Raw genomic sequence first — 13,522 nt, 5'->3', positions numbered from 1 at the left:
AAGGCAGTGTAGTATGGGTCATGAATAGACAAATAGACCAATGTAGATTTGAAATAAACCGAAGAAATCAGGAATCATCTGCCACATATGGGAACAGTTGCCTCTGTGAAACAAAGCTCTGAGATCTGGCTGGACTCCACTTTGCATGGGCAGATGCTTGATTATAGGCTCTGGGGGCCAAGGGAAGCTATATTATGATATGCTGCACTTAATTCTGCCTGGTATGGCCACCTTGCTCCCATTAAGCTTTAAAGCCTTTGTCAAGAAGCTTAATTCTGTAGCTCATCTGACTGTTTCAAATATTTTTGGTATGAGGACAAGCCTGACTAGAATTGAGACAAATGCCAAGATTCTTAAAGAGAGAAAGGGGACCAGAGTATTCTGTGTTTAGACCCAACCACCCAATGTTGGGTCATTGGGAGCAATCTTTTTTTCTTTTACTTTTTAGGGCCAAACCTGCAGCATATGGAAGTTTCCAGGCTAGGGGTTGAATCAGAGCTACAGCTGCCAGCCTATGCCACAGCCACAGCAACACAGGATCTGAGCCACGTCTGCGACCTACACCACAGCTCAAGGCAACACCAGATCCCTGACCCACTGAGCAAGACCAGGGATCAAACCTGCATCCTCATGGATACTAGTCAGGTTTGTTACCCCTGAGCCACAGCAGGAACTCCTTTTGGGGGCAGTTTTTATGGGCAAGTCATATCAGTTGAATTGTCTTCTAAACCCGTATTTTCCAATGGTAGAGCTTTGGGGATAAAGAGGAACGATGTGATAACAAACAGTAGATAGATCCCCAGTAGCTCCCAATCCTGGTAGCCAAGTGCTAGGAGTATAAACCAGCCAAGTTGTAAGGATGTAATTAAGGAAGTTGAGAGTGCAAAGGCAGGCAGGGTATGACAAGTGAAAGTCTCACCTCTGGGAACCTGTCAAGATAACACTGAGGAAAGAAGAAAGGTCTGAGCTTCTCTCAGGTGCCTGCCAGACTGACAGTGGTGACTTTTCAATTAGAAATTAAATAAATGCCACAAGTGTGGATTCAGGAAGATGAGAGAATGGAGCTTCCCTGACCCAACTCTCTGTGTGGGAGGGGCTAAAAATACAGGGGCTGAGTATAAGCCAAGCACATTTTTTTGTGTCTATACTACTGTTTTATTTCAGAAAAACTCTGTCTTTATATGCAGGTTAATCTTTTTTATTCTTACGGATAGCTCTTTCGCCTTGTGAAAGGAGCTAGACCAGACTGTCACTGAATTACTATATGCAGTATTCTGAGATGTTTGAGATTTTTTCTTAAAAATTTTGTTGAGGTGATAAGGTCTCAAATAATTTTCTACTTGGAAAAGATACTTTTAAAGTAGGGCATTAAGGATGCCTAACAAAGACATAGATAATTTATTAGTAAATTATAAAAATATATTGTACATGTTTTCTTAAGGAAAATATTACCTTGTTGGATGAGAACTGAGAAAAAGCAGTAGAGAGAAATATTCTGGAGAAAAACAATGGACCTAAAAAGTTTTCCACTAAACAGAAAGTACAGAGGCCAGTGTCAGGTATAGCTGGATCCAGATGCTCTCACAATATGACCAGAAAACTAACTGTATTCACTTCTGAGCTTCTTGCATTTTTATTTTCATTCTCTAAAAAACTCTTCCCACCTGGTGGTAAAGATGGACAGAAAAAACTCAAGTCTTTATTCTATCATATTCACAACTCTAGCAAAATAAATACATCCCTTTTATGATTATATTATTAAAAGTCTTTGAATTGGCTCTGGTTTTCCAGGCCTGCGTGATTGGGGCTGGGGTCAGTCTAATCTGAATCACGTAGACAAAATTGTGCAAGAGTGCTGTGCTGATGAACATTTTTTTCCACTGCAAAATAATCACTAAGTGGAAGTGTGATAAGTATCTATTGCTTAGAAAATATTTGTCGTGCTTCTAATGTCCCCAGTCTTGCCAATATGCCTGCCTGGCTCTTAGAAGACAGTTGGGTTGTCTTCACTAGTGAAGTCTCCCTCCTTTTCAGGTATACACACTTCCAGATGGGTAAAGCCCATGGAACCTGTGGTGTGCCATATTTTTTTTCCATGAAAATTTTAGTGATTTAAAACCAGTGGTGTTTTTCAGGTCATTGTGTTTCCATTTAATAAAGTACTTAATATGAGAATTTTAAAGTTGGGATCAGTACTCCATATTTTGGGCCACGTCTATCCCTCAGCATTTTTTTAATGACATACCTTAATTTCAAAAGTAAACTCTTCCCCAGTCATTCAACATCCATTTATTATGGGCCTGCTAGTTATGATCTACTTAGGTACAAGGTTTGTTAATTAACATGTAAATCAGAGTCTCTGTCCACGATATCCAGCATAATGAATCTCATTTACCCCTGTTCAGATCTGTCTCTTTTCTTTCTACTCTGAGCTTAGATTTGCCCCCATGTAAGAAGTTTAAATTTTTCAACAAAAATTCAGTATTTCTTTTTAACTAAAGCTGTTTTGAAGGCACACTCTAGTGAGAGTAGTCTGATACAAATGACACCATTCATAGTGAACAACTAACAGGTCAGCTGCAGATTGAGTCATGTTTTAACAAGTAGAGCATGTGTGTGAACTCTGACCCCCAGGCAAGGTTTCTGCAACTTAACAATTAAAATAGTGAATGTAATAATCTCCTGAAAACTATTGTACATGTCAGAAACTCTAACCAAAGTAGTATTGCCAGGCAAGGTTTCTGCAACTTAACAATTAAAATAGTGAATGTAATAATCTCCTGAAAACTATTGTACATGTCAGAAACTCTAACCAAAGTAGTATTGCCAGGCATTGTTCTTGAAAAAACTTACAATAAGAGAAAAACTTTTTTTTTCCTGTTATGCCTCTTTTTTTTCAGGAAGAAGCAAAAGGAATCTTAATGAATTGGAGACAATTGGAGGTGGTTTATAAGGATGAAGTTCAAAGGTAAGTTGGAGTTTGTTGAAAATAGCTTTTAATTTTCCCCCTTTGTCCCTGATGTCACCTGCTTAGGCTCTTGGATGTGGGCTTAGTTATCTGAAGGGCAAGAAAGCCTGAAGACGACTTGAAGAATCCAAGTGTCACATCATCTAAAACATAGAGTTGTGAACAAAAATGCAAGCACAGTCAAGAACTCCTGCAAACACTGGCATTTCTGAAAACAGTTACATCCATGTACTAAGCCTGGCCCTGGGCATGTGGGTGACAGCCCAGACTGACTTCTGCACGGGTGGTCAATTCTGTCAGGCTGCACTGACATACATCTTGCTTTGAGGAGATTTCCTCTAAGTACTCTGGGTGAACTCTTGGATCTGCCTAACTGGCTGACCTGGGAAACCCACACCTAGTGCCAAAGGCACCAGAGGAGATTGGGTTTACGCTTTTGGCCATCTGCATGCAATCTCCACCTCATTCTGGGAAGCAGGCAAAAAGCTCATCCCCTTGCAAAGCTATGAGAAGGTTTTCCAAAGAAATACAAAAGCCAAGGTCAGTTTAAATTCAGAAATTCACTGCACCAAAGATTCCGTGATCTTCTCCCTGCAGAAATGAGAGAGGCAATTCTGGGTCACGCTAGTTCTTAATACATGTGCAAAATGGACCACCCAAGAAATGGTTCTTCCTGTGCAAAATGGGCAGCCTTCCTTCTGCTTTCCTATGTTTGCATCTGTGAGCACAGGAGCAAGCTGGTACACTAGTCTGGGGTATAGAGGATCACTCCTAGTTGCTGTGGGAGATAACAGACATCAGGAGAGAAAACTCAAGTTCAAAGACTTCACCGGTGATTATATGCAAAGCACTTCCAATGGTAAAGCATAGGAAAGGATTTAACAGATGGAAACAGTCAACTCAATAGTGCATTTTTTATCCATTTCCCTTGTAGACTTGTACAATGTGATAAATTCAGTCAGAGGTGGCTGGAGATTTCTTGGAATAATTCATAAGCAAGTGGTTTTACCATTACCTTATATCACTGCTCTGATGCCCCACAGTCCAAGCCTCCCTTTCCATTTATATCCTTAGTATTGTTTATTCTTTCTATCATGTGATTTGCCTTTTCAGCTCTCTTTTCCGATTAATACAATTTAGCTTAGGCTTTGACATATGTTAAAATACAGAATCTCCTTCAGATAGTAATATACTTGATTACTGTTTTCACTTAAGTTGTGATGTTTAGTGTCCTATTCTATCAGCTGGTTGTATGAAAGGATCTTCAAAGGCTGGGCCCAAAATAACCCTAACCAAGTTCACCAATTTGCAGACTGCAGACTGCAGACTAAATCTGGCCTGCAGATATTTTGTTTGGCTGGACCAGTGATTTTTGTTTAGTTTTTTTCTTGGTTTTGTTTGGTCTTGTTTTGTAATTTAATTTGAATGATTTTTGGCAGAATATTCTTTTTGAAATTCCATAGACCCCACCTCTCTCTATTGCCATGACCCTTGTAGACATTTGGGTTGATGATGCCTGCCCTAGATAGTAAGTAGTGATAGCAAGCATCCATGTCCCATTCCCAACCCCATGATAAAAACTTTCAATATTTTACCTCTAACTTTGAAATTACTTTTGTTTATACGCATATCATTTGTATTCTTTTGAGATGCCTATTATCAGATAAAGATGTTTCTGTTTTTAGTGTTCTGTCATTTTCATGAATGAGTGTTGAATTTTACCAAATGCTTTTTCTGCTTCTATTGAAATAGCTATATTTTTCCTCCCTTTTTTCCTGTTAATTGATAAATTACATTCTTGATTATCAAATATTAACCTTCTTGGTTGTGATATATGATCCTTCTTATATAGATTGTGATTATGTTTGCAATTATTTTGTTTAGAATTTTTACCTAGTTTGAAGAAAGTAATGCTACAGTGATGCTAGTGCTGTTTCCAAGCTGTGTTTCAGCCTTAGTTTTGGTCTGTCTAAAGCTCCATGGGTGTATTTCCACCCTGCTTCTTCTCTTAGGCTGTGCTGAACTGACTTCTAGTATAGTCACCCTTACTTCCTGCAGGTGGTCACCTAAGCATAAGACTCTCTCCCTGGAGATCCCAGGGGATTTCAAGATCCAAAATTGGCATCAAGGCTGATTGAAGACACAGTAGATCTTGATGGTTTTGGTACTGCAGTTCATTGCATATTTTAGGAGCACTGCCTGAATTACTTGTCGATTTCAAATTCCTTCCCTCATGCTTTAACCTAGTTGCTACTTCTGCTTCTTTCAGACCTTAACTACCTTCTTTCTTGAGCCAACATGGTATTGTGTACCAATTATAAAACCGGCCTTTTCTAGTCTAGTAGCAAATTCTAGGATGGTGTTAACCTGTCAAATTATAGGGGCTGCCACTTCCAGTCTCATAGCTAGCTGGGATTTCCCACACTAATGGGTTCAACATGTGCTTGATCCTGGGTCCCTCAACTCAGGGACCTGAGACAAGGTCTGCATTGAGACAACTTCCCTCCTTCAAGCACAACTACCTACATTGTACATCAAATCTCTTCCAACCTTTTCTTTGACATGAGTAGCTGCTTACCTAAGCTAGAAGCAAAGCTGCCATCATCAGCAATGTGACCAGCAGCTCCCTGTTGCAGAGCCTGCTCAGGTAACTGACATGACCTAATGAAAGTCCTCATTTCCCTCTAACTCCTCCTGATGGAACTCCTACTAGCTGTGCCCCTGTAGACCCAGATGCTCCCATAGCCAAGCATACCATGTCTCCAGCTGTTCACCAGTGCACTGCCAAATCAGGGTGGAAAAGGAGCTTACTTTTTTGAACTTTTGTTTTTTGGTTTTTGTTTTAGTTATGCTTTCCTCTTTCCTTCTATGACCTAGCAGTAATTGTCAGAGGGACATATGCAGCCAATTTTAACATAACTAACAAATGGGACATACTCAAACCAATTTGAACATAATTTACAAATGGTCAACAAGTGTTGATCAGACTTTCCCTGAGCATAGGTGTGGTATAACAAAACAAGGAAGATTCAGAGAAAACATTTTTTTTTCTATAAAGAATATTATTTATCTAGGCAGCTGTTCTGATACCAGATCTTTATTGCATTTCCATCGACATCACCCTTGTTCATGTGTGTTTCTGAATTTCTTGTTATGTTAATATTTTCTATTCTCTGGATTTTCAAGTCTTATTCCACCTCCCCACTTGTTAGGGTTGACACTATTCATCTTCTATCAAATGCAGACAAATCCAATCTGTGATCAGAGATGACCATAAGAGTCATTTATTGGGAAAGTTGGCTTCATTCTAATTTTGGCCGCAAGCTGACTCCTCTTGTGTGCAGAATGCTTCTAAATTAGATGCTTGAGGTAGGCAGTACTAACATCATATTATAAAATGAGAACATGCACAGCATGGACCCTGGGGGATATCAGTGTGTATAAGCTACATAGACACTGACTAAAACTTTGTAAATATTTTCTTTATAATTAGTCACTAAAAATTACAGAGCTTCAGTCACCAAAAATGTATTTTTTATGCATAATCATTGAAACCAGAAATGTAACCTGAGTCTGCATTTGAAACAGGACATTTCATTTGGGTTTTGTTCATGGGAAATGGCTGACTTTGATAGAATAGAAATAGAAAGACGCTTCTGAAGAAGAACAATAGTGTACAAAGCACTCATCACAATGTTTTGATATATCAAATTTTATATATAGAAGTATTACAGTGTTGGCTTTGTAAGGAAGTAAACTATATCTGAGATAAACTTTTGGTTTCTCAAAATCTTTCTAAAAATAACTGTTCAAATGGATTTATTATCAAACACAGAGATAGTTCTAGATGCACCTGTGGGACCAACTGTTCCAGATCACATCCATCTTCTCTCAATGCCCTGTCTTGATCACCAAAGGCCAAATCATATATCTGAGGAAATTTTTTCTCATTTGACAGAAGAAGTGTTCAAGAGAGATTGTGGACAAAAGAAGAACATATTGCCAGTCTCCTCCTGTGGCCTTTTTCCATTAACATGCTGTGTGGCTAACATAGAAAAGTCTGCCATGGAAAGTGAATAAAATACCTTTGTTAAGGAAAACAGACTGGGTGACTAGGGAGGAAAACTTAAAACATACTAAGAATTTTCCACTTCTGGGAATATGCACACATCATATTTCCTTAGTATAAAGATCTAGATGCAAGACACATTTGTAAGAGAAAAAAAAAAAAAAAAACACAAACAAATATGCAACAGGAAATTTGTTAAGTACGTAAGTTCTCTATGTAACAGAATGCTGTATTATAATTTTTAATGTATGTCTATACTAAATATTGAAAATATTTAACAAAAAATCCAAAAATTTATATTGAACCATAAAAGACCAAGAATTGCCAAAGCAATTCTGAGGAACAAAAACCAAGCCTGAGACATGATTCTCCCAGACTTCAGGCAATATTACAAAGCCACAGTCATCAAGACAGTGTGGTACTGGTACCAAAACAGACACACAGACCAATAAAACAGAATAGAGAATCCAGAAGTAAACCCAGACCGTCTATGGCAAATTAATCTTCAACAAAGGAAGCAAGAATATAAAATGGGGAAAAGACAGTCTTTTCAGCAAGTAATGCTGGGAAAACTGGACAGCTGCATGTAAATCAATGAAACTGGAACACACCCTCACACTGTGCACAAAAATAAACTCAAAATGGCTCAAAGACTTAAATGTAAGACAAGATACCATCAAACTCCTGGAAGAGAACATATGCAAAACATTCTCTAATATCAGCCTTACAAATGTTTTCTCAGGTCAGTCTTCCAAAGCAACAGAAACACAAGCAAAAATAAACCAATGGGATCTAATCAAACTTGCAAGATTTTTAACAGCAAAGGAAACCATAAAAAAAAAAGACAACCTACAGAATTGTAAAAGACAGTTTCAAATGATGCAACTGCCAAGGGCTTAATATCTAAATTATACAAACAACTTATACAACTCAACAGCAAAAAACAAAAACAAAAAAACAACAACCCAATTGAAAAGAGGGCAGAAGACTTGAATAGACATTCACTCAAAGACTATATACATATGGACAACAGGCACATGAAAATATGCTCTACATCACTAATTATTAGAGAAATGCAAATCAGAACTACTACGAGGTACCACCTCATAACAGTCAGAATGGCCATCATTAACAAGTCAACAAATAACAAATGCTAGGGAGGGTATGGAAAAAGGGTACCCTCCTCCACTGTTGGTGGAAATGTAAATCGGTGCAACCACTATGGAAAACAGTTTGGGGGGACCTCAGAAAACTAAAGAACTACCATATGGCCAGCAATCCCACTCCTGGGCATATATCTGGACAAAACAAAATTTTTTCATTGAAAAAATACATGCACCCCTGTGTTCATTGCAGCACTATTAACAATAGCCAAGACATGGAAACAACCTAAATGTCCATCAGCAGATGAATGGATTAAGAAGAATGTGTTACATATACACAATGGAATACTACTCAAACATAAAAAAGAACAAAATAGTGCATCTGAAGCAATATGGATGGAACTAGAGATTCTCATACTAAGTAAATCAGAAAGAGAAAGACAAGTACCATATGATATCACATATCTGGAATCTAATAAATGTCACAAATGAACCTCTCTACAGAAAAGAAACAAACTCATGGACTTGGAGAACAGACTTGTGGTTGCCAAGGGGGTGGAATAGACTGGGAGTTTGGGGTTAGCAGATGCAAACTATTGCATTTGGAGCGGATAAGAAATGAGATCTGTATAGCACAGGGAACTGTATCTAGTCACTTGTGATGGAACATGATGGACGATAATGTGAGAAAAATAATGTATATATATGTGTTTGGGTCACTTTGCTGTACAGCAGAAATTGACAGAACATTTTAAATCAACTATATAGAAAAATAAAAATCTAAAAAAATTTTAAAAAATTATTATGGGGAAAATAAGTTATGAAACACACCTACTTGGTAAGGTATTTGTAAAATTATATGTATTATTATGTTCATACAAAATCTGGATAGAGATACATAAGTATGTAATAATGGTGATTATCTCTGAATGGTGAGGTTTTAGGCAGTTTTTTTCATTTTTTAAAGTTCTATTGAAATATAGTTGATTTACAATGTTGTGATAATTTCTGCTGTACAAAAAAAAAAGTGATTCAGTTAAACATATACCCACATTCATTTTTTTTCCAGATTCTTTTCCCATATGGATTATCAAAGAATATTGGGTAGAATTCCCTATGCTATATAGCAGATCCCCATTGGCCAGTCATTACTTTACTACTTTTAATCCTTCTGCAATGGACTCGGAGTATATATTATATAATAAATATGCTGAGTACAGCGAAAATTATATTTCCCAGAGTCCCAGCCTCTAGTCAAAGAGATAACCTAGTAGGAATGAAAGTAGATTTACGGTATTGTAGAGTGACTTCATGGTCTGTTACTTAAACTTCCAGCTCTCTCACCTTTACAAACTTTGGTCCTACACAAAATGACATGTGGGTTGATGGAAAACCCTTGCTGTCCTTACCTTTTACTGTAAGTGAAATGGATTCATTTTATCACATAATTAAATGAAATTTACAGTCTACATGTGGCTGGTTATAAGCATGGCGTGAAGTTATATGCTTTATAATTGCATCAAAATGACTTATACTTTTTAATTATTCACTGCTGTTTTTAGCCATAAGAGATGAAAGACCAGGAAGGAAAGCTGTGTTCCAGCTCAAATTATGAATGGCGGAAATGTGGCATATTCAGTATTGCTTCCATTGGAACTAAGGCAGAGTCGTGTTTTCTCCAATTGCATAATCCACTACACTTACTTTTGCATCTCTTTTAGTATTAGTGATCAGAGTATTAGAAGATTAAAACCAGTGCTTGAGTCTTTATAACATATTGTTATACAAAAAGCCCCTAATTTTTAACAAAAATTGTTTTACTATATTAGAAAAATTAATCTGTGAGTGTTGACTCGTTTCAGGTTTTTCTTTAGAAGCCATTGAGTTGGTAGTCTAGGAGAGCACCTTGTAGTGGTATTTGCATAAGGAGAAAGATGTCAAATATTCAAAGATGCCTTTACTCAAAGGTAAGTAGCATAAGTTGCTGATTATAAGAAAGCAAATGTGAAAATGACAGTTCCTCCCCTTATTGAACCTCTGGGCTAAGTGCTTCTGCATTATCTTTAAACCTCACTGAAAAACATCCTGTTTTTCAGATGAGAAAACAAAAGTACAGTGACTACCCAAACCAAGAAGATGAGAAATGGCAGAGTCAATATTTTAGACAATTTTTGTTTTATTTCTAAGTTTTTTATTCCATGAAATTATAATACCCCTATAATTCTACCATACTTTTCACAGAGCCATCATATACTAAATACTGTAGATTCTTGATTGATATGGCAATCAAGAGACGTGTTTATCATCACACTCACATATAAATCTAATGGAAATTTTTGTAACATAGAGAAAATCCAAAAGACATTCATTTTTTGTTACTATAAATTTTGTTACTATACTGTAAATCCTGTCTATTCTTTCCTGAAAGGTATTGTGATACAAAACATTTAAAATTGCTTATTGAAGATAAAAACATCTACTCAGTTTTGATCCAATTCCAAACCAAAGGAACTCTTGTGCTGGGGTTTGAAACAAAGTGCTGAAATGATACATGTCCTATGCTAGACTGTAAACCACAGTCCCTTAATTCAGATGACCTCAAGGCTTGACCAGAGAGTACTCAGCTGCTTCTTCTGGTTACCTTTTCATGCTGGCTTGTCCTTAATATAGTTAATGCTCCCCAGATGTATCAACTGCCTGTTCTTTTTAACCCTTGCTGGTCTCACATGCAGCTCTGGCTGCTTTTCTCAGACACAGGGGAAAATAAATGACTCTTTAACAGAATATTGCAAATATTTCAAATGCCTTTAGGGCATGAAAATGCCATACAGGCAACACTGCCAATGCATGTTTTTGTTTTAAATGTTTTATTTTTGAATATTTTTCCCCAAAGTATAGAGAACAATATAATAAACTTCCCATGTGACATCATCCAGCTTCAACAAAATGATTTGTATACCCTTTCCCATATCCACCTTCCCAAATTATTTTGAGGGCAAATTCCAGGCAGCAGTTTATTTTGTGAATGAACATTTCAGTATGTAACTCTAAAGGAAAATGATTATTTTTCTTTTTATATAACACAATGTCATGATTGCATTTTTTAAAATTAATAATTCCTGAATATCATCAAATTTTAAGTCATTGTTCAACTTCCTAATTATCTCTTTAGTGTCACACATTTTTCTAGTTTGAATCAGGATCCAAACAAGGTCCACATGTAATTATTGGTTAATATATTCCTTTTAAATTTCTTTTCACCTTTTGGTTCTGCCCCCATCTTTTTTTTCTCTGTAATTTACTTGCTGAAGAAATGTGATTGTTTGCACTGTAGGATTTTGCTGATTACATCCCCATAGTATAGTTTTCAAGTACTGCTTTCCTCTGAATTTTTTTGTAAATTAGTCATTAAATCTGAAGGATTGACCAGATTCTGGCTTGATTTTCTGAGAAGACTTTATTTATTTATTTTTTAAGGCACTGCTTTGTTCTTCCATTAGGGAACATCTAATTTCTGGTTATCTTTTTCTTTTTGATATTAGCAAAAACTCAATACCTAGATCCATTACTTAGGTTACAAGAGAGTGATAGTCCAATTCTATGATCTCTTTTTCATTTATTTGCTGAAGTACCACAGTAAAGAAAATCTTACCCCTACTTCTTTTTAACTACCCAGTTGCTCTTTATGAGTTTTCAAAATAATGAGTTGGTTCACTAGTGTCTTTCAATTGCTGACCAATTTTTTTTAAGTATCATTAGGAACTCGTAGATTTAAACTTCTTTGATATATTTCAATCTATTAAAGTTTTTTTCCCTCATTGATCTTCTTACTGTCTTGTCTTTGTCAGTCTCTGCTAGTTGATTTCCAAATCTTTGACTTAAATCTAGTAATCTTTGCTAGCTTCCTTATTATCTGATGTGACAAGAGTTTTACAATATGATCTGTATGTTTCCTGTCCTCAACTCACAATTAGTCATTTCTCCAAGGAGTTCTGTATCCTTTCAGAAGGAAATTAGATTTCAACACCAAATTCAAGGTGCTGGAAGTACTCATTGCTACTGGATGCATAAGTATTTATGGGACTTAGTTGAAAAAAAAAAGTTTTTTTTTCAAGCTGAAAATATCATTGCTTTATATTGATACTTCACATTCAGGATTAAAATGTATTTATTCGGTCTCCTTTCTGACATCCATTTTTTCTATCTTTCTGGCCAAAAAAACTTGCTTGTGAAAGACATTGGATAATAGGATTATAATATCACAGAATTATATTTTATACACAGTTTTTAATTGCAATACCATCACTACCAAAACAATTACTGAAAATTGTTTTAGTTTTTCCAGCAATTTTTGTCCTTAGAGCATATACTGTTATGGAAGTATAGCCAAAAACTGCCTTTTAAGTTACTTTGACTAGTTTCTGTGTGATTATGCCAGCAACTAGTTACCCATTTAGATGCATTTATCTCATTTTAATTTCAGTTTTAGAGATTATGTACTATATATTTCTTTCCTTATTGCCATATTACTACATGGTAATTCTTATCACCAGTCCTTAAATTGATATATCTTCAGTCATTTAAGTTATCTAAAGATTATTCTCTAGTAGCTACCTCAGGAATTACTCATGGGATATTAAAAAGAGTTTAACTTTATATTTGGAAAACGCTTCATCTGAATATAAAATACTTGGTTCAAATTTTATTTTTTGGTTTATCCCAGAGGCATAAAATTTTGCTATTGAAAATTCTTAACAATTTGATTTTTCTTTCGCTTACAGGTGACTTTGACTTGTGTAGATGTCAAAAGAATTTACTCACTTTCTTGAATGAACAATAATTTCGTTAGATTTTTCTCAGTGTTCTCAGCCTATTTTCCCAGGTGTATATAATATATAGTATGCCTTTTCACATGTACTTTCAGAATATCTATCTATCTATATCCTTAATTTTAGGAAAGTTTTCTTTAATTATTGACTTTTAAAATATCTCTTTTGTTTTCTTCATTGGAGACTTTTTATATAGGTGTTGTTTCTTCTTTTCCCTGTTTTGTTTTGTTTTTTTAGGGCTGCAGGTGCAGCACATGGAAGTTCCAGGGCTAAGAATCAAATCAGAGCTGCAGCTGCCAGCCACAGCCACAGCAATAGCAGGTCCAAGCCACATCTGCGACCTACACCACTGCTCGCAGCAACACCAGATCCTTGCCCACTGAGTGGGGCCAGGGATCAAACCCACTTCCTCATGGATACTAGTTAGGTTCATTTCCACTGAGCCACAACTGGAACTCCTGTTTCTTCTTTTTCTATCTTCTGTTAGGCTAGATGTAGCAGAGATTTCCAGAGGGCTGATATCTGAATTGCACCTATAAAAGGCCCAACTTGG

General features: G+C 36.3%; 1 protein-coding gene across 13 annotated transcripts in view; it reads left to right on the top strand.

Annotated features, from left to right (window-relative positions):
- LOC102157670 (uncharacterized) overlaps window positions 1-13,522 on the top strand; it is a 210,717-nt gene that overhangs the window by 90,302 nt on the left and 106,893 nt on the right. For all 13 annotated transcript variants that reach the window (XR_014816148.1, XR_014816157.1, XR_014816146.1 and 10 more), the window contains 2 exons: window positions 2,901-2,968; window positions 10,003-10,107. Coding sequence is in view for 1 of the 13 variants with exons in the window: in XM_084977513.1 (XP_084833639.1) it covers window positions 10,092-10,107 (16 nt within the window). In the remaining 12 variants the exon portion in view is untranslated. The remainder of the gene's footprint in view (window positions 1-2,900; window positions 2,969-10,002; window positions 10,108-13,522) is intronic.

Source organism: Sus scrofa, chromosome 9 (assembly GCF_054392235.1).
Source record: "Sus scrofa isolate SSC_HxYL_T2T_F1_AM1 chromosome 9, Sscrofa_HxYL_maternal_Yorkshire_Landrace_v2.0, whole genome shotgun sequence".
In the NCBI taxonomy this organism is placed as follows: domain Eukaryota; kingdom Metazoa; phylum Chordata; class Mammalia; order Artiodactyla; family Suidae; genus Sus; species Sus scrofa.
The sequence above is the reverse complement of the archived record's forward strand: the minus strand, read 5'-3'. Positions and strand labels throughout refer to the sequence as shown.